Source organism: Podarcis liolepis (genome assembly GCF_965112155.1).
Source record: "Podarcis liolepis genome assembly, chromosome: 4".
Classification (NCBI taxonomy): domain Eukaryota; kingdom Metazoa; phylum Chordata; class Lepidosauria; order Squamata; family Lacertidae; genus Podarcis; species Podarcis liolepis.
In genome coordinates this window covers 48,219,316-48,241,723 of record NC_139558.1, presented here as the reverse complement: position 1 = coordinate 48,241,723, position 22,408 = coordinate 48,219,316, and the positions used below count along the sequence as shown (strand labels likewise).

Genomic DNA, 22,408 nt, shown 5'->3' with positions numbered 1-22,408 from the left:
GTGCTGTATGTGTTATTAAAGCTGCTACTCCAAAAGGCAGAAATGGAGACCCAGTGGTCTTTGAGATGTTTAGGTTCCAAATCCCCATCACCAACCAGCCAGCATGGCCAATGGTCAAGGACTATGGGAGTCCCAATACTTTTCCCCCTTCAAGACTTATAATTCTACATTGCCAGCAGCACATTTGACCAGAGGGCCACAGGTTTCCCATCTCTGTCCCCAGATAATATGGGTTTTGCTGCACTTAGAGCTGCATGGAGTGATGAACTGGCATTACTTGAAGAACTTGAGGACCATAAATGTGTGCAATGAATGCCCAATGATGCTACTTCATTGCAAAACAGCATTGTGAGGAGGGTCTTGGTGCAAGAAGAGGGAGTACTTTGTCCTTCACCCCCCATACTCATTGCTTTCTCTTGTTGTGACTGTGAAAGCATTCCCTTCCAGCTGTACTCCAAATTGTCCACCCCTTTGCAGCGAAAAAGGAGGGCCATTGGAAGGTTCATCACATGCATTCACACGCAGTTAGACCTTTGCACTGTTTGCCAAGCAGGCACAGCCAAGCTTTATCACCCCCTTTCCAGCTTTAATTATAGCCTGACACCAAAATTGATCAGGGGAAGCGTATACAGGCAAAGACACAAAATGCCAGGAAGCTTTGTCTGCTTGTTAGGCTGCTGTTAAGGCTTTGGAGCAGGTCAGGTTAAAAAGGCGGCACCCTGCTTCTGATTCACAAAGGGTACTCATGGTTTAAAAATCACCACAGTGGAACATCTTAGCTGCACCTCCACATGCCTCTCTCTCTCTCTCTCTCTCTCTCTCTCTCTCTCTCTGCATTACCGATGAGCAGAAATCAGGAAGAGACCCCAGTTTGTTCTGTGAAACCATACCTTTAATTAGAGTTGCCATTCCTGCCCCTCTTTGCCCGCTCTCCTCCTGCTCATTTAACAGCAGCTGCACACAGAGAAATTAGGCAGGCTTTTCTAGCAGAGAGATAAAGCAATGAGGAAGAAAGCTCCACCTGCCTAATTTATTCCTGTTAGTCTGCTGTGAAAGATGCAGGAGCAAAGCCAGGAAAATGTAGCTACCCTGAAAGCATGGTCCCACAGGGTTTCCCCTCTCTGTTAGTTTTTATCACCTAAGAGGTACAAGGGTCCAGAGTGCAAGTGGTTGCCCTAACCAATCGAAGCACTTTTTCCACATCCTCGAGTCTTACTGAAACTCACCCAACACAACAGGACTGGACAGTGCTCTGGACGCCCCTTGATTCATCTGCTAAAATAGCAGGCACTATATCCCAGTGGATGCAAGCAATTTTATCCTCAAAATGCTATGCAAGCAAGTCATAATGAGCTATTGTCAGTTCTACCACCTCCTTTGGGCCAGACCCTATATTACCTGGAAAAGCTCTGCTGGACAGCACAATGAGGACCCCCCAGTAGCTGTGGCAGCAGCACCTTCATCCAAATGTCCCACTGCAGCACTAAGAGCTAACTGATGTTTCCATTTTCTTATGATCTGGTTGCAAATTTCCAGCTCCTTTTCCTCACGACCTAGTTAAATCTGCCTGAGAAGGAAGGGCTTATCCCCCTGAGCATCAGAGTATTGCCCACTTGGCAGATCATGCTGCTACGCAACCGTGCTGCTACTGCCAGAGCTCAGGGGCACCATGCAGGGCCCAGCATCCTTGTCTCTCCCCTGACCGGGTGACTGGGGTTCTGAGTCAGAACCTCAAGGCAGACATCCTGCCAGGCAGGGAAATGAGGCTGCAAAATTGCCCCAGACACCTCTCAAGACCTGACCTAAATTGTTTTACTCAATCATAATTAGGGATTCTGGTGCTGCTGCACTAGGGGACAGTAAGAGCCAAGAAGCAAGGTCCTCTTCTCTAGTGAACCTTGGTCCTAAACGTTTATCAAAGCACCAGTTCTTTCAGGAGGCTCCACGGTCATGAATGTCTCCTTCAGCTGAGATGTGTCCAGATGCTCCTTTATCTTCACTCAAATTAACAGCTTGTTCTTGCATTTTGTACTTGGTGTCACTTTCAAGCATACCTTTAATGTTCAGGTAGTGAACATATTTACACAGTGAAATTGGTAGTAACTGGTATTTGCATGCCACCTGAAGAAGCAATTTAATTATGAATACTAGGCAAATGTATTATATATGAGAAATGGAAAACAATTATGTCATACATATACATATACACTTTGGATCACATCTGCAATTGTAAGATTTTCAGACATATGTGGGGCAGCAACCCAATGTTCAATATACATACAGCTGGTCTTGTACTATCTCTTTTCTCCAGAAAAGAAACCAGACAATGTTGTTGTCAAATTGCTGTAGGGCAGTGTATTTTATGTTGTTGCAATTTTTCATACCTGATTTGCGCCCCCCGCCCTAAATTGGATGATAACTGAAGTGCTACCCTATCCAGTGTGAACATAAAGTTCACATGAACACTTCCCAGCCCTGAAATAAACCATGTTCAGATGGTGCTCCATCAGAGTGATGGCGGGGGGGCGGGGTGGTGAAATGAGGTAGGAAGGAATGTTTTGCAGATACAGGCTTTCATAGCATTGCCATTGAAAAAAGAAGTCTGTGTAATTGCTGAAAAATAAAGCGGAGGCCAGTAGAAATCCGTAATGGTTCCATTTATTAATATGTATATCACAAATACTCACAATATCAATGCATTCTTGTTGGCATGCTAGACAGAGGCCTTATTTAAAAATTCCTATTCTTTTTTAAAAAGGTCTTAAACTTTTGCTCCCCAACCCCAAAAAATATTCCACACACTCTTTCCCCCCCATAAGTTTGATTGATTTGACAATGTATTTGGTGGCAACTTCAATGCAAAAGGAGAGTAAAAGAAATAAAAGGGGGGAGAAGAAAGTAGTGTTACAGCACAGTTTGATTAGTTCATAATTATCTAATTTTTTAAAAAGCAGAAATTACTGGTTTCACAGTAAGCAAACAAACACAGCTTAGTAACTATTACACAGGTTCAGATTCAGAGGCAGAATGCACTAGACAAAGGCCTACTGGCAACCCACTAGGTGTACAACATTAAGAATCAAAGGTGCAGCAGAACATCAAAAGAACAATTTCTCTCAAGCAGATTTTGGACTTTTTTCAAGTATCTTCATGAGTTATGTAGCTGATTTCTTCTTGGGGCAGTTGTGGGGGAGGGAGTGGGTACGTTGAAAAACTTTAGTAAAGCAGTAAACAAAAATCAAGAAATTAAAAATCTGAAAAACCAAATAATATATATATATATTTATATATTTGTATACAAGTTTAATATGGATGTGTGCGACATTTATTAACCATAGTGAAAGGCTAATCTCGCCCTCCAGTCACTACATGCACAGCCCAATCATTGCTGTTAATGAATTACCTCTGTTAACTTTACAATGCAACTACAGTCTGACCAAGAACATACATATAGTGCCATCATATGCAGAGCCTTCAGGATGGAGTGTACAGTACTGGATGCTGAATGGTTCAGGCTACTTTTGCGGCACAACAGTACTTCACGGAATGGTACACTACGCATGGTACAGAGTTTAGAAGGTGGTGGCTTTATGTGTGTGTGTATATGTGTAGTTGTGTATGTGCTCTAACATTCTTTAGAAGTCTTCCAAGAATTATCCAGTTCCTGATTGAAAACAGGCACTGTATTTGACACCCCTGGAAAGAACAGAAAGGGATGGGTGGGAGAGAGAACAAGAGATTGTTTTAGTTACCATCAACCATAAAAATCCTCTTTTGAAGGTAAGGATGCTTTGGGTTAGATCAAAGGTTCCTTTCCTCTAACTGAAGAACTTTCCTCCCACTGGGAAAAGAAAGCCTTTGGATTGAACCCTGTATTGCGAAAACATTAACAAATATAAGCACAATATCTAGTTCCATTATAATTAGAATCATAGAATTGTAGAGGTGAAAGGGACCATGAGATTCATCTAGTCCAAACCCCTACAATGCAGGAATATGTAGCTGTCCCATACAGGGATTGTATGGCATTATCAGCACCACACTCTAACCAGCTGAGCTATACAGGTCCATCCTTTCCATAACTGGGTACAGTTGGCACTCCAGCTATGGAAAGGAAAAGTGCTCCTGACTGCAGCAGCCATCTGGGAAATCAGGAGCATGGTCAGGACTAATAGCATCCTGAAACTGCAAACCTGGTTTTCCAAGGAGAGACCAACATGCTGAACTCCTATTGCCAGATCAGCAGTCCTACTGACTGGGAGCACTTCTACCTTGTCCAAATTAAGTTACAGGTTCTTAACCCACATCCAGTCCATCACTGGTTTAGAACCCTCACAGCCTCTCTGGGCCAAAACGTAAAGGAAAGAAAGTGTCATCAACTAACTCCAAATCTCCTAATGATCTGCCCCCGTGGTTTTCATGTAGCTTAGCTGCCTTGCTTCTAACTGGTTAATGAATTAATTGAAATAAACCACAGAATAGCAATGTAAGTGATATTTTGCTTCAGAAGATTGAAATCCCGTAAACTCTTTCCTGGGAGTAAACCCCACTGAATTCTGTGACACTTCCATCTGAGTAGATATGCAGATATTGTTAAGGTGTTTTTTTGTGGGGGGGGGGTTGGTTGTTTTTAAGGTTACAAAAACATATCAAGAGATCTATTTAGGATTTTTTATTTTTTATAATAACGCCACTCTGATTATACTATTTTCATCCCAGCTGCAAAAACCGACTGACTATACTTAATACAAGCAGCTATGTAATGGCTTTCATAAGCAGAAAAGCAAGGCATGAGAGTCACTTTGGGAAGGACATCCTGCATACAGCAATATACACAGACCCACCTTGTTACACCATCTCGTACTGATTGGCAGTAATAAATCGGGACAGGCAACATGCCAACAGCATTCCAATCAACTGTTAGAGAGAGTAAGAGAAAATATTATACATGTAGTTCAGTGTCACTGTGAAATCCATGGACTCTTCAGAGGATTATTTATTTATTTATTTATTTATTTGATCCCTTAAAATATGTAAATACACAAATATTATATATTTAAGCCAATAGACACAATAGAAGCACAGAATCAATGCAATTGCGAAGCATCAGCTCCTGTAAAGTATCTCCCACCCAGGAACTTCACTTTTGTTATATTTGTTTCTAAGAAATCAAAGTCTTTTTGACTTGCTTTATTATACAATTTATATATGTTATTCCTCTCACCCCTCCCCAATGGTTACAGCTCACCTTCAATATTTACACATTGAAAAAAGGCTGTATCTGCGAAACAATCTGTTGTTCTTTAGCTTCTCGTCTTTCAGGCATCTTAGGATATGCTCATGAAGATAGAATCACAGAATTGTAGAGTTGGAAGGACCCCCAGGATCATCTAGTCCAACCCCATGCAATGCAGAAATATGCAGCTGCCCCATATGGGGATCGAAACAGCACCACACTCTAACCAACTGAGCTATACAAGATCACTGAGATCAGTTAAACACTAGTTATAGGTCAGCAAATAATCCATGAAAATTTCACTGTCATATGGGTCACTGTTTTCCCGCTATGCATTGACGCACAGCCTCCAGACCAGTGTGGTCTCTGGAGTGTTCACTGTGCAGACGCCTGCACAATGAGCTCCAGGTCTGCCTGCTTTACACAGTACTTAGTTAAGGCATAGCAATGTGCCTCACAGGTTCTTTCTACTCCCTGCCATGTTGGTGTGTCAAAAGCAGTAGGTCAGACACAAAGTGATTTCAGATGTTACAGACATTGCCAGACACCTGAGCAATCACTTTGGCATTTATCTTGAAGCACATGGATGTTGTACAGGCTGTAAGTGTGATTAGAGTCTACACAACTTTCTTATGCGAGCTCCTTTTATTAGACATTCTAATCAATTGCCACTAGCAGAAGAGGCTGGCAGCACTCAGATCATTCTATGTTATTTGGCAATCACAGGTTGTTAGGGTTGCTCAGGGAATATACACCCTTGCTTTGCTTTTAACATTCAGAGTTCTTTGCGGAGTTATGCTGCTGCCTTTTCACTTCATTCAAGACATCTCATATTAAGTGATCATGAGTCGTGGCACTTTTCTGCATCTTGGCCGCAGAGTATAGTAGAATGCAAAAGTGTCCAAGAAACTTGACCAAAAGGTACTTGTAATTAAAGTGTTCCTGTTTGCACTTAACCCCAGTACTCTAGAGCCAGTTACTCTCAATCAGATTAATCTTCCAAAGTGGTTCAGTGTTACATTTCATCCTACACTCCATTTGTCCAACGTGGCACTTGCAGTTTGGAGGACTCTTGGCTGCCATGACACATTGCCTTTTTCAGTTCCCACTGTGGGGTGCATTCCTCCAGTCTAGCACACCCAAAATCCCTTAGACTGCTCCTTTTTGCATTTCTGTGATCCACATAAGTGAGCGGGTTGCCCATTGGTTGTCTTCATTCTAGATGGCCCCCTCCAAACAACTTTCCTATCATTTCCTTGTTATCTCTGCTACAAACCTACATTTCACAAGTGCAGAGTTTACCAGTGACAGACAACTGACAATACTAAAGTAAAATACAGCTGCTCTTTTAGTTCAAATTTTTAAAGGAATTCTACACTATGTATATAACTAAAAACAGAAGAAATCAGTTGTCGTCTACAAAGTAAGATTGGAGTGAGGTCCACCACAGTCATTTGCATGTCACAAGCATCTACTAGAATGCCATGTGATATATTTGGCTATCCATTTCATAGCACAGTCAATGCTCACCTATAACCCCTGTACATTGCTTGACAGCTCAGGTTAACTATTTAATATGCTATACATTTAATCAAATAAACTATTCTGGGGAGATGTATTTTTTCAACAACAACCACTACATGTTTTAATTGAGTATACATTCCGCTATTTTCTTTCACACAAACATTACGATTGAGGAGACTGTTACCTTATCAAAATGCTTATGTATTAAATTGCCTCTAGAATGATTAAATCAATTTGCCAGTTTGCAAAAAGCCTAATAACAATAATAATACATTTATAATCCAGCAGGCCTCAGAGTGGGTTACAACAATTTAAAATTCAGAATTAAAAAGAGTTAAAACAGATTACAGTCACAGGAATAGAGTGAGTACTGAACACACAGATAAGCAGATGTTAAAGGCCAGGGTAAAGAAGTGTGCCTTCAGCATTCATTGAAAGCTGGATGTAACAGAAATACTTGACAGTCTTGTTTTGCTGGTAAGGAGTATGCTTAATTTAAGGAAGATTATAATGTCTTTGACTGGTGGTAGCGGCAGAGTCAGTGTGTTTTGTTTTTAAAACCAAAACAGTGGGTGGTAAGCTCTAGTCAGTCACAAAGATTGCAGGCATATTAATACTTAGATATTCTTCTCATGCCCAAAATTAAACCTGTATTCAGGTTGCAATTAATTCTCAGCACCCAATTTTATATTCCCCTTTTGTCTCCAATGAACTATGGGTTGGATCTAGACTTAGGGATACTTTGAGTAGACCCACTGAATCATTAAAATGTACATTATGACAGTAGTAGTTGATGGGGTAGCATAGTGAAGGCAGCATTGACACCGAAAATTGCTGCTGGTTCCTGAAAGTGGGAGGGGCAAAGCACGGGAGAGGGGGCAACTCAGCATTGTGCAGGTACTGTAGCAGAAGCATTGGACTGGCTCTGCTGCTACATCTGTGCTGTGCTCCCTGTGCATTGCCCCTCTCATGAACCAGCAGCAGCAATGCTCAGAGTTGGGAAGGCAGCTGAGCAACACCGCCTTGCCTGCCCTGCCCTGCCAACTGCTACTGCAAAATGACTAACTTAAGGCCCACTGATTTCAATGGACCTACTCAGTTTCAGTATGACTAACAGTGTAATCTTAACCATGACTTCTCAGAAGTAAAAGGTAACGGGACCCCTGACCATTAGGTCCAGTCGTTGCTGACTCTGGGGTTGCGGTGTTCATCTCACTTTATTGGCCGAGGGAGCCGGCGTACAGCTTCCGGGTCATGTGGCCAGCATGACTAAGCCGCTTCTGGCAAACCAGAGCAGCACACAGAAACGCCGTTTACCTTCCCGCTGGAGTGGTACCTATTTATCTACTTGTACTTTGACATGCTTTCGAACTGCTAGATTGGCAGGGGCAGGGATGGAGCAACGGGAGCTCACCCTGTCGCAGGGATTCGAACCGCCAACCTTCAGAGTCTTAGGCTCTGTGGTTTAACCCACAGTGCTACCCGTATCTCAGAAGTAAGTCCTATTTAATTCAATGGGGCTTACTCACCGGTAAGTGGGGTTAGAACTGCAGTCTTAATTGGGATCCAGTTATTGAATCCCCATATCTGAACAGTTCTATTTGTTGATGAACTGTATCTCATTCAGTCAATGTACAAATACTTAAATTTACTTTGACAATTAAATTACCAATAAAAAAATACAAAGCAATAACATGATGCATGTGAAATACACCAGGCCTCCACTATTTGAAAATGAATGGTTATTATACATTGTAAAATTGATTTCCAATACATTTACAAATAAGTGCCTGGGCCCTGTATTTCCCATTAAAAGCAGGTCAACATTGCTGTAAAGCTGTACTATAATTTCTCCCCATTTAATGAGTAACCTGGTTGCAATTCCATCTTACAAAGGGCATACCAGTGACCTTTTAAACCACTAGCTACGCTCTGTACAATTTTCTTTCCTAAATGTACAAGGACAACTTGGGGACTAAGAGGAAGATGTCCACCCGCATTATACGTTGAAGGTTGCTGTCACTTTTCTGAAACACACACGATGTTTGACAATTTAGACTTTACCATGTGCAGCTTGGTTTGGTCCTTCGTTTTCTATAAAGAATGCTTTCTAATTATAAGTTATTCCAACTGAAAGGACCGATACCATTTTAAAACAAAACAATCTCTTAAGAGTTCACAGGTGTCTCTTCTACAGAAGTGTGCACAAATGTGAATTGTGCAGACACTTTTAGGTCCAAGGCACAGCCCATCCCACCCCCCAAATGTGTGCTTAAAGAAAGTGTGCCACAGGACACTTTTATTGTGTTTCATGACTTCTTTTTCTAGTTTCAAAAAACTTCATTTTTCACAAGCTGAACCATCTCCAGTCTAGCTAATTAAGCAAAGAGAAGCGGGAAACACTCAATAGTGCAGAAGCAAAAAACAACAACTGGGGTGGTTTCTTCATGACAGATGATCTCCTTCCAAAGTTAAGGACACAGTGCTGTTTGATGTTTCATTGTGTTATTGATTACTAAGAAACAGCATGGAAAGATTATATAATGAAAGGGTGTGGTATACAGTTACATTTTTTTGTCTGACATAGAGGGGGAGGTAAGCAGAGGTAAGGAATTTCTTCCCATGTGCAGAACAAGCCCAAAGGGATGTCTTCATGATGTGCCACTTAGAAGTATGCTTGTATAACATTCCACTGGAAATCAAGCTCCGCCAAAGCTGTCTTGAGAACAGATTGCTATGGACAATAGACCTTTGCCAATAGCAATGCAGAAAGATCATGGTTCAGAAATGCAAGACAGTGAATTATACATGGCGTGATCTCATGACATGGGATATGGCCACATTGCTGAAGCTAAGCAGGTTTGGGTCTGTTCAGTGCCTCAGTGGGAGGTCACTTGGGAATCCTATGTTCACTGCCTTGAGTGGGATATAAAAGTGGGGTATAAAGTATTAAGTTATCTCTTGCATCCTGTCATACATAATCAATCACCCCCCAGAATCACCAACAATCCTCTTGCAAAAGTACAGTGTATCCTTGCTCCTCTTTTCAGCACTATCAGGAGGAAGGGTAAGATAGGAACATAAGAACAATTCTGTTGGATCAGAACAAAAGGTCCACTAAACCTAACAATGTGATTTCCAACAGCAGTCTGCCAGAGATGCTTCTGGGAAGCCAGGCATAACAACTCTTCTGCCCTGTTTGTCCCCAGCATCTAAGACCTGTGGCCCTTCCATGTTGTTAGTCTCCAATACCTGTCAGCCCCAACATTTACACTAAATACGCTTTTATTTATTACAAATGTTAATTGTGAAAACTGAAGTAAATTTATCTGTTGATGGCCCTTAATATGAACCCTTGAATGTGACTACCTTGGCATCTGCTTTCATTTCATAGATGATAGTTCTCTGAATCTGATATTTCCTTTACGCAAAAGACTCCTCTGGGCTGGGGGGAAACCTATGTAAGTCATGCATCAACTGCTTGGCATGTGAGTTGTTTACGCTCCATTTAAGCCATTGGTTTATTAGGTTAACCTTTATTTGACCCAATAGAAGGGTCCTCCCCACCCCCTTGAGGCAGTCATTAGTTGGGCTGTAACCGATATTCCCAAGGAGAAACTCCATTTAAGTTGGAAAAAGAAAAATCAATGAACAGATGACCCTAAGAACTAATGAACAGTTTGAGAGGCATGTCCCTTATCCTAATCCTTCCCAGAAGCTGAAGAAATAAGCAAACACACCTTTCCTTCAAAGCACTAAAAATGTATACCTGTGAGAATGCAATTCCAAAAGCTACTCCAGCTATGATCCCCATATTTGTCTCCATAAAATTGGTCATCAGATCGTAACAGCCCTGGAAAAGAAAGCAGCCAATTACTCTTGATAGGGATATCCACTTGCCTCTGATTTAGTGCTCAACGAAGGATTAGACAGTTTGACATGCACTTCAGCACCACAATGTATACTAATGAGTAACCCAAGATTGTGGGAAGATTGAGTGAATTTGATAAACTGCATACAACTTATCAAACTTTACATTTTAGGGTATGGTTACCATAATGTACCTTTCTTTAAAGCAATGCTTCCCCAACCTGGTGCCCTCCAGATTATTTGGACTACAACTCCCATCAGCCCCAGCCAGCATTAGAAGGATACAGTTTGTCTGGGGAAAATGAGCTAAAGATTTAGCAAACTAGGACAAAATGCATTTGAAAAATTCCTGCTGAAAGCCTCTGTTGAAACAGACAAGGGAGTGTCCACAACTTCCACACACTGGCTTCACTGAGAGTACTAGACAGTGGATTTCACCAGATCAGGCCTGATCTCTTAACAACTTCATGTCCTGGCTTGGTGACTCACTAACTTAAATGGGACCATGAGGCTGAAGCATCAAAATACCCCAGCATAAGGGATCTGAAGGTTGAAAACAAAACAAAAAATTATGCTTCATGCTGTACAAATGCTCTCAACTTTGGTGAACATTTCTTAAACTCATCAGAATTCAGCATTGTTTGCTATCTATTTCATAACTCTTTTTAATTCATCTGCCCGCACTGTGTATTCTTAAAAAGACTGTTGCAACATTCACAACAAATTACCTGACAAAATATGTCTCTCCTGAGAACTAATGAGAATTAATGAACAAATTCCTTTTCACATTAAGATAACTATTCTCTTACTAATATTTTAGGGGGGAAATCAGTAGTTATGAATAAGTATATTCTAAATATGAGATTAATATCAGTTAAACTTCTTGGCATTATTCTGTGAATAAAACATATGTCTAAATCTATATCAGGAGGTGATGGACAGCAAAAACAAAAAACAAAAATACATCTGTTTGGGCAATCCACAAACAACTTCAAACCATCTGATCTACATTAAATCCAGCCTCATTCCTGTAGTAGGTCAGCTTCTCCCTACTAGATCAGAGCTCTTGTGTGCCTTTGCTGTAGCTTTGGGAGCTGGGATAGGAAATCAATTGTTTACAAAGATGATCTTAGGCCTTGTTTGATGATCCAGGTGGTAATAATTAAGCATGGAGGAACCTCATAGGAGTTAGGAAAAAGAGAGAACGAAAAGATTCAACAGCCGACCTTCTCTGAGAAAGCTCTAACCCTGTGTTATACAGACTGATTGCCTTTGTGGGCTAAATCTAGCAATATGGGATAACAGCTAGCTGGCCTGCTATTCACCTTGACCACGGCATTGGAATTGCCTGTGATGACTCACATCTCTCTAGTATTTTTTGTCATATTGTAAAGAGGGCTTCAGCACAAAAAGACCCTGGATTAGTTGATGTTAGAGATGTGAAAATAAGGTATTGGGCACTGATCTAATGTTAGATTTAATTGATGATCATACAAAGATGGGCTCCATCTCCCCCCCCCCCTCCTGAATTCCACATTCGGCTTTCAAGATGCTGCTGCTCACCTGCCAGGCAATCTCTGATATTTGGAAGGGAAACATGCCCCAATGAGAAGAACAACCTTGCATGCTGTTGAGAACCAAATCCTGAAAAATGTTGGTCAGAAAATGACACTGGGCAGGACAAAAGGAGTGTAGGGGAGCTACAACTCCACTTCTTTCCCTTCCAATTGCAAAATGGGAATCACTCCAGGGTGCCTTGTGGACTTCCCAGCCCATTCGCTGAGTCTAAATGAAAGATGCTAGTTGGGTTGCCCTGGTGCAACTTCTCATTTCCTGTGCACTTGCCAGCATGGGAAACAAAGGTCTTCTAGGCTTTTTAGCCTGGGCAACCAGATTCTCCCAGGTTGCATGATAACATCATAACCAAGGAGCCCCTATCCTTAAGCAGGGGAGAATCTCCCCCACCCCAGCAAAACTGAAGAAGGTGGCCACCCTCAGTTTTTACATAAGGAGAGAGAAATAGCTTTATCTCAAAGGAAGAATTATAGTTATTATCACTTTTTATCATAACAGCTTTTCACTTGTGAGTGCATTTATATTTATAAGAAAGGTCACCTTTAAACAAAAAATAACCCCCCTATATTTTTCCATATTGTAACAATATTTCATGATGTAACTGTTAAACTAGAAGAAGTAAATAAAATGACAGGGAATGGATACAATAAATCAACATTAATGCTGTTATATGAGAGTCAGGCTGAACAGAAAAAAGTTCTGTTCCAGTACTAAAGAGGTATTCATTCAGTTTTTTATACGTCACATAAATTGTGAGTTGCATAAACCCATATTTTCTACATGTTTATTCATCTCGTTTGTTCTCACTCATGCTCACTAAAACGCTGTGCTTTTTGCAATCCCTTTTGGCTCGGGGTCAAATGTTGCTGTGTTCTGCCTCCAGCTTTACGACTCCAACAGCATTATAACAGGCGCAGTAAACATGCCTAATGAAGCATGGTTCTTATGTCAATCATCTCTATTTTCTCAGTTCAAGCAGGCTGTTAGCATCCAGTACATGGCACAGCTTTCAGAAAACTGTTTGTAAGATGTTGGAAAAAAGCAACAGGTGAGGACAGACGCGATGACTGGCATAACTATCAAGGTTATCTGAATCTACTTGCTGCATTCTTCAGCCTTGTCAGCTCTGCTTCTGTGGAGGAAGTTTTCTGTCAGAATGAGAATCAGGGGCATGGGAAGTTAGCTCAGGGACCACTGGGAAATGGGAGAAACATCTCTTCTCTGTTGGAGTATGAGAAACACCAGCTCTAGAACGCAGCTAAGCAGTAGGATGAATGGGTAAGACGGCAGCTAATTCCCCAGGTGCCCCCTTTTCAGGAGAAACCTGAAAAATATGCAACTAAGCAAAGTGGTCCATACCTTCTGGTTTATTTTAGTAGCAGCAATGGTAATGTTGGCCAGGTCTGAGGGATTGCAGTCAGAGGCATTCATGCAGCAGCTTGGGGGGATGCCATGTTCATAAAAATAGTGACTAGTACTCCAATTGGTGTAGTTCTGGACACCACAGCAACTCAGCTAAAAATAATCAGAAAGGATAGTAGTAAGACCATAGTTAGAAAAAGCAGGAAATGCTTCACGTCCTTACTTCAAACTATACCAACTATCACAAAAAAGCAGCAGCAGCCATTGTAGAGGGGCAGATCCATACAGCCACCTTTTTTACACTGGTGTTGCTGCACCTTACCTGGGCAGGATCCGATGGTAGTGGTGGGGATGGGGAACTTGTGGCCTTCCAGGCATTGCTGGATCATAATTCTCACCATCCCTGACTATTGGCTATACTGACTAAGGTTGATGGAATTGGACTCCAGCAACGTCCGGAAAGCCACATATTCCTCATCCCTGGCCAACACTGACTGGTTGAGGGTCCTTCCAGCCCTACTAGATGCCAAAGACTGAATCTGGGATCTTCTGCCTGCAAAGCATATACTACAGGCCTTCTACAAAGAGCATCACATGCTCACAAGTACCATCAGACTTCTGGAGTTCTTGAACAGAATAAACATTTTCAAACATTCCAAGCATGCTTTGCCAAATGCTTCTCAAGTGAACTGGGGAATAACCAGTGAGTCATGTGCCCAGGCACTGATCAAAAGATAGTAAGGTTATCAAATGCTGGCAATAAATGGTTAGCCTTTAGCATTAACACCAGGAATAACTGGTCATTAACAGATCACAAATGGATAGATGCATATTTAAAAGCACAGTTTCCCTTCCCAGCATCCAATGACAGCTGATTGTCCCAGCCAAAAATCTGCAACAGCTTCCAATGGTTACTGTAGTGAAGACCATGCCCTATATGTCTGAGATTTGTCAGTGTACGGCAAAAAGAGGTGAATGAAATTAGAATGATGAAAATGACTGCTCAAGTGTTGCAACCAATTGATTATGTTCAATCCACAGACAACATTTCGAGCAACTGACAATTCTTATGTTGCAACCGGAGAAGAGTATTGGCTTTAGTCGTTGCAACCTTGAACTTACACTCTGTTGTACGTCATCCACTGCATGGCTCTTCTCATCGTTTCCATTGTAATTCTGGACAGCTTCAGTGTATGTCCTAAGAAACGTGTCCTTGATCTAAAAGGGAAATTTAGACATTATGGTCAGCTGTATTGGACCCATATGCAGAATAGATTTTCCAGTGGTCAAGTTCTCAGCCTGAATGAGCGACCAGGGAAATGATTATTTTTTTTTTAAAGAAATGAATGGTTTTAGACACAGGAAGAAAAGAAGAAACTGCCATTCCTCCTGAAGTGTACATTCAGCAATGACAAAAGTTATCTTAGAACAGTCAGTAGTCCTTTGTGTTGGCATTTACTACCTAGGGCTGTAAGTTCAATCTTCCATTCATTATGTAGAGGGAAATGTCAAGGAGTCAGAGGCATCAGGTGAAAAACAGAAGGGAAATATGGTAATAGAAGAAAGAGACAATGCTTCATGGCAGCAGTTTCATTTCCCTGAATTAACTGCCTTTGCCAAGAAATGCATCACTACCAAGGATGCATCTCACAGTATCAAGCTAGCAGATACAGAAGTTGAAACTGGACCAAAGGCCTGTTGAGTGTGTCAGGGTTTTGGGGTTTTTGTCCTTCTATGGCTGCGAAGATAAGTTTGTAAGTGAGCGAGAGATAAAAGGGAATAATATTTCAAACGTCCTGCACAATCCCTTACCTCCTGATGAGCAGAAGAAGAATACATTTTTGGAAAGAAGTGAACATGGGGAAGTTAGCTTAATTTGCATCACTTTTTTTGATGCAACTGTTAAAATTTATTTTTGGTGAATAATTTTGATGTGAATTTTTAAAAGTACAAAGCATGTACAATCAATCCTAAATTGAAGCCCTTACTTTCCTAAACCAATATACGTGTTTGAAAGGAAGAAGAAATCCCCTTCAGATTTGCCTTTTGCTTCCTAGTGACTGGAATATGAAGATGGAGGGGAGAAAAGGGAAAGACCAATCCACAGAAGAAGCACTGATTTGTTGCAGGAAAGGGTACTTGTGGGCAGGAATGCCCTCAGGATCAAAAGGTGCCAACACTTCAGACTGTGCAAAAGATAAGCAAAAGATGCTCAGCCGCAGAGGTGGCAGAGGGCCTGAACAGAGCTTAACTGACATTTTTTTGGCCTTTTGATTCAAAACAGCAACTGCACAAGAACAGCTTGGATATACCGCCTTTCAGATGGGACTAATCATAATGGTTGCAATCCTTATGTAACCCAATTGGCTACGAATTGTGGGATAGCAATGTATAAGACAACTGATGTTTCCAAGATGCGTATAGTCTGGCCAATTTTAAAATTTGGTTACTAACCTATAGGGTCCTAACAACCAAGTTTTCTGACAGAACACCTGAAGCCAAGTGATCGGAGAGAAGACCTTCTCTGTCATGAAGAGGAGTTGCTGGGCTCAGGGGTGCAGTGGCAGGCTGAGATGGATGAGGAGGGGAAACAGGAAGATGACATGGGAGGGGGCTGAGACCAGGGAACATAGGCTGGAGGAGGTGAGTGCTTCCCGCTCCTATGATATGGTTGCCCCAGCTGGGGAAGCAGGACTCCCACCTTCCCCTCCCCTCATGGGGAGCAACAGGATCCAGGGAGAGTTTCACTGCACCACTAGCAGCAGAGGAGGCAGAGGCAGAAAGAGAGGACACCGCCTGGTCTCCCAAGACCTAGAAGTGCTCCTGTTGCTAGGCAACAGTTTCAGCCTCCTTGGTGCAGTGGCTGGCAATCACCGGTGCAGGTTGCAGGCGCAGAGGAAGGGGGGTGCAGTGGGTGCAGTTCACCCCGGGTGTCACCACTGAGGGGGGTGACAAAATGCCGGGTGGCACTCACCGTGGGGCCTGGTTGTAAGAATCAATGAACAAATTTAATAAACTTAAGTACATAGGTTGTAAAGCACTCTTAAGAGAAAAACAACAAACCACAGTATGTATGAAGTAGGCTGAGAGACATTTGCATTATAGACCCTAATTGTATTCTTATTTCATTGTAGGCTTATCCATACTTACCTTTCCTCTGCTCTTTATGAGCATAGTCCGCAATATTAAGCTCTATATCTGAGCCCCCTTTATTTTTGCTCTGGAGTTTCCCCCACAAAAACCCACTCATTAATGCTCAATCAGGGCAAATGTCAATCAGCACAAAACCCGAACTGACATTTGCTCCAATTCAGCTTTATAGAGCTGGCTTTTGTGATGAAAGTTTGGGGTAAAAAACCAAAACAAAACACCATGCTTAGACATTGAAAGAGCAGAGCAAAAGGTAAGTGTCCTTCCGTAAGCCCTGTGTCTCACTAATTCACTTTTATCCTTTTCTTTCCCTTTCCTCACTCTAGCTCTGCTGCTGCTTTTTAGCACAGGAAATACACGAGATTTACAAGGCAGCAAAACAAACTAGGTTAGTTTGGCTTTGCATTCTTGGAAATCCGCTCAGCATTATACAATCCAAAGCCTGTTTGGCTGAAGTAGCAGCATTTATGTAAAGAATTTAAGGTATTTTGCTCTCTTCAGCATATATGACAGGGTAAAGAAGATCTTGCATGATGAGCATATAAATAAATGCAACTCAAAAATAAATATTGAACGCTAAAAGCCTAAAGCTTTAGGCTAAATCCTTTGATTTGGAATGAGAACAGGTTTTGTGTTTGTGGGTACATATCGCGGCCAAGTAAAGTGTTGGACTCTGCAGCCTTGGTTAATCATACCCAGTATCCTAAGAGGTTGCAGCAAAATCTGCTCAGAGCCATGCTGCCACCACCTTTACCAACATGTAATTTATACTCACCTCATGGCGAAACACAAACCCTGAAATGCCAGCCACAAGCTCAGCCAGGAAGACCAGAGACAAGAACATAGCATACTGAAATACAAGAGGAAATGAAGAATGGAACAGATTATTCACACTGCAGAGGGTTTTCCTCCTATTTGGATGCATTACAATTCAGGGAATTCAATAAATACTGCATCTACACAAAGTGCAATTCTACAAATAGTTTTAGGAGAATGTCAAGAATGTTGCTCAGCAAAAAACTGGATGCCAAATTATCCCGCTGTTTCCCTTTCCCTCAAAATTGCAATTGCAAAACAGGTGGGGGGGGGGGAGGAAAGGGAGAAGATGAATCTTCAACGGAGGCTGGGAAAACCTATTATTGCGGTAAACCCAATTTGTTTCAGGTATGAAACCTGTCTAGACAGCTTGGTTACATGCTTTCCTGAAAAGGGCTTAATGCCAAAATTAACAAAGGGGGTGTAAAATCTGAGCTTGGGTGGGCAGGCAAGCCCCAGGGCTTAAAGAAGTTCTTCCCCATAGCATGTATTTATTTTGGTAATCAGAGTTCACCCTAAGAAAGCTAATGTCAGTTACTAAATCTGAGCCCATGTCAGTAAGTTAAAATGCTATACAGGCTTGGCCTGAAAATATAATCTTATATGTGTCTACTAAGAAGTACTTAAGTAAGTGTGCACAACAGTCTTTGCCAACCTGGTGCCCTCCAGATGTTTTGGACTAAACTCCCATCACCCTGGAGGACACCAGCCTGAAGGCTTATCTCAAGAACAGAAACAAATTCCACTAGGATCAATGGGGCTTGCTTTGACATGAAGGCAGCAATCTCCTGGGCCCCACAGAAACGCAATGTGTGCACGCTCAGGGCTTTCTGCTGAGAGCTTCCCCTGGCAGCAGCTGCCAGATGGCTCATGGGTAGTTTGATACTCCGCTTGCTCAAGCAAGCTAGCTGGGAGCTGCTGCCAGGGAAAGCTCTGCAAAAACCCACCAGGATGTGCCTATTGATCCTTTCCATGTGGACCTCCGGACTGCAGCCAAAAGGCTTATGAACTAGCATAAACCCAAGTTAACCCAAGGACACACATTTGAGTGTGCTTGTCGTTTCCCCCTCATCATAGCTATCTTACTGTCATTTGCACACATGGCAATAAAATTCACACCCATCCCATTTTCCCTAGTCTATACTTGAATATCTAGGTGAAAGAGAATATTCTAATTTTTTAAAAAATCTCTTCTGCTTTCTTCTAGTTCACATTAACTTCATTTATATATGCACGAAAATATTGTGGGGCTCAAGGCACTTTTGGCATTGTTTAAAAGGCTGGCGGTCTTTTAAAACTATGTGCTTGTTCAACACAGTTGTTTCTTCCAACTGCACTCATGGCTCATTTAAAATTCAGATTTGGAAAACTCTTGAATGGTAGTCATCCACAATTATTGACATCATTATTTTAAGGGGGCAGATATTATGTTAGGAGGGGCAAAACCGAGTTATCGGTGATGCAATTGGTCAGTTAAGTATTGTTATTTATTTACTTGATTTAGGGGGGTGGCAGCTGCCCCACTCCACTCCTGGCTACAACCATGGCTGACATAATCACACTTTAACCCTTACATTTCTCTAAAACTAGATCCTGTTCCTATTTCTAGAAAATAAGGAATAACAGGAAGGTATATCCAGCCTGCATATTACTAATTCACAGTTTAAGGATAAGGAAAACTGCAGTTTTTACTAAGGGCTGCTTCCTAAACCTGCAATCCTAACCCCATTCACCTGGAAGTAAGCCCCACTGAATTCAATAGCCCTTATTCAAGAGTACACATAGCTAGAAGTATGCTGGTTACAGATAGGTAGCCGTGTTGGTCTGCCATAGTAAAAAAAAAAAAAAATACTGGAAGGAATTTTTTTTATTTTGACTAGAAGTATGCTGTAAACTATGTTTTAAGAGTCAGTATACAGTATACTAAAGAATTAAAAACATGGGCAGAATGAAAATGAGGATTACTTATTTCAGTGCCCACAACATTAAAATATCTCATAGAATAGAATCATAGAATCATAGAGTTGGAATAGACCACAAGGGCCATCGAGTCCAACCCCCTGCCAAGCAGGAAACACCATCAGAGCACTCCTGACATATGGTTGTCAAGCCTCTGCTTAAAGACCTCCAAAGAAGGAGACTCCACCACACTCCTTGGCAGCAAATTCCACTGTCGAATAGCTCTTACTGTCAGGAAGTTCTTCCTAATGTTTAGGTGGAATCTTCTTTCTTGTAGTTTGGATCCATTGCTCCGTGTCCACTTCTCTGGAGCAGCAGAAAACAACCTTTCTCCCTCAAAGAAACCAGCCAGTCAGGAACATGACTAGGTTTAGAGCCTTTTTTCTAAAATTCTGCCTTTCCAGAGGCAAATGTATTTCTTGCATTGCAGAGAATTTAAGCACGAAACCTCACACTTAAATTCTGACATTCCAAAGGACTGTGGCACATGGTGCTATTGTTTTGAATGTGTGGCTCAACTCTAAATTATGGGATTATTCCTATAAATCCCTCCCAGGACGTTATACCAGGAGCGACAGATTTCCCATATGGATCTCTTTTTAGTAATTATACTCCCTTGCTCTGTGTGTGCCCGTGTGTGGCTGAAACCTGCTTGGCATCTGTTTACAGGTAACAAGAGAAAATGGCCACTTTACCAATTTCTAGCACTCCAGCAGCACCAAGTTATTTGGCTGGATACTCACCAGCTTCAGCATCCATGGGCTGCCACGACATGTGGCAAAGCAGCCAAACAAGCCAAAGACGATAATCGTGGTACCCGTCCCAATGAGGACATAAGGGGCATTAGTGGAGTTTTCAGCAATGAGAGATATATATGTGCCTAAAGTCAGCTTCCCCCAGACACCAACAGCGAGAAGGATAACACCAGTTATCTGGAAAGTAAGAAGCAGAAAGTCAAGGTCAGAGTTTATAAGGATCAAAATATGGTAATACTGAACACACAGACATTGTTAAGTGTAGCAGAACTGCTGTTGCAGCAACAATTTTTTGTAAAAAAAAATAGGTTTTTATTAGTTCCACAGAAGCTTAGAATACAAAATATTCCTTCTCCATTTTGAGGTCTGTAGCAAGCAGAACCAAAAGCCAAAGTTCCATAGCAAATAACCAGCAACCCACTCATGCCATTTTAGGGAACAAAACATCCAGTGTACTTAACGGGGCCTTGCACCAAATTCTCTTGACCTATCTTTTCTTATGCTTTCTCTGCCATGTAGAAATGCTGCTGATGTGAGATACAATTCAGAAGAAAACTCAAAAGATGCATTTAATCCAAAATGAGTTTTACATTCACAATGGGGGCTGATATTAAACAATGCCTGTTTAAATTTCAAGTGTCTTGATCTCCTAACCTACAAGATCAGAAGCTCAGTCTTTGGACCTTTCTTTAGAAGTGTGGGAAAGAAGCTGTAGGGCTCTCAAAATCCAGGAAGATTTGTTTCTATGCCACATATTATCCACATAGCCTGAGCACAACGCCATTGTTCATGTCAACCGTTACAGCATTGACACTGAAATACTGCGTGCTTTGTATTCCTGCTGGTGCAGAGATGGATGCTGTAATCCAGAGGCGCATATGTGTTCTTTGCTGACATCTAGTGGACACAGTAAGCTGAGCCATTTGTGTATGTGAATACGGACCACTTCTCACAGGTGTTATATCTGAAATCTGCAAAAACGTCTTTCTCCCCTCTGCATTAACATGTTTGGAACCCAGGTTGCACAGGCAAAATAGATATTTGCATCGTTTTGGGGTGCAGAACTTAAGGTTGGCAAGTCCAGTTAAGTGTATATTTTTAAGAACAAAGTAAATAAATAAAATGGTAACATGTAAAACAAGCATTCATCAAGTACTTTTAAAACATGCTGAGGAAACAGCTTCCCGCACTCCTTTTTCTCAGAAGCCACTTATTACTACCCATTTAAAAATGCTCGGTCTCACTGCATCCTTGGTTTGGAAAAATAAAGGCGCTGTAGAATAAAATATTCTAAGGAAATAAAGACCACATAACAGATGACAACCAGCAATATACTGATTCTAAAGAACTTGTTTATTAGTTCTTAATAAGCCTTTACTTACTTAAATGTAAAAAAGACATTTCATAATTGTGAGGGAAAGCGAAGAACTAATGTTGCCACCAGAGGAAGAGGCAAAGAATACCAGTTCTTTAGTCCAAGACAATGAAAATGTTTCAAGCTGTTCAGTGACTATTTAATTCAGCGTAAAAAAGGTGTTGCAGTCTCCTTCCCATTTATACTCAAATAACAATTCTGTAATCACATTCTTAAGGGCTCCTCTCTCCATCTTGTTCCATCTTGTTCCCAGATCCACCAAGTTTATTTTTACGAGGGGGAGATGTAGTGGTCAGGGAGAGCACAAGAGACAGGATATTTCTGATCCTTGTGCTTAAAACAGAGAGCAACCCTATCAGCAGACCTTGATTCTGGCAAGGTTAATGACTGAGCCTTCCCCTCCACCTTCTTCATCTCTATTCCCCCATCTACAGATGCTAGGAAAGAGACCCTCTTGACATAGGAGACATTGACCTGATTACTTTAGCCTCATCTCAATCATGGCGTCGAGTCTAATTTCGCTTCCAAACTGATCCATGTGCCATGCTCAACAGAACAAAGCAGACTGGTGCGTGTACGTCTCTACACCATGTGATGGAAAACAGATATCCAAGTATAAATCATTTTAACTTGAATCTTGTCTTTTCATTATCCTGTAAACCCTTCCTGGTTCAACTTTTTTTTTTTTTTTTTAAATTCTCCTATATGACTAAGATGCTGGTGAATACTGAGGGTAAAGCCAGTACTGATTCTTACTTGCCCCAAATGTAATTATTTGGATGGTAC

General features: G+C 41.5%; 1 protein-coding gene across 1 annotated transcript in view; it reads right to left on the bottom strand.

Moving 5' to 3' along the window:
* Window positions 1–2,642: 2,642 nt before the first annotated feature.
* Window positions 2,643–22,408, bottom strand: part of TSPAN7 (tetraspanin 7) — a 70,425-nt gene continuing 50,659 nt past the window's right edge. Inside the window, exons 2-8 of the mRNA XM_083498398.1 lie at window positions 20,236–20,424; window positions 17,493–17,567; window positions 14,690–14,785; window positions 13,565–13,720; window positions 10,530–10,613; window positions 4,845–4,917; window positions 2,643–3,696 (exon numbers count right to left, since the gene is read on the bottom strand). Coding sequence (XP_083354524.1) covers window positions 4,849–4,917; window positions 10,530–10,613; window positions 13,565–13,720; window positions 14,690–14,785; window positions 17,493–17,567; window positions 20,236–20,424 — 669 coding nt within the window. The 3' untranslated portion in view covers window positions 2,643–3,696; window positions 4,845–4,848. The remainder of the gene's footprint in view (window positions 3,697–4,844; window positions 4,918–10,529; window positions 10,614–13,564; window positions 13,721–14,689; window positions 14,786–17,492; window positions 17,568–20,235; window positions 20,425–22,408) is intronic.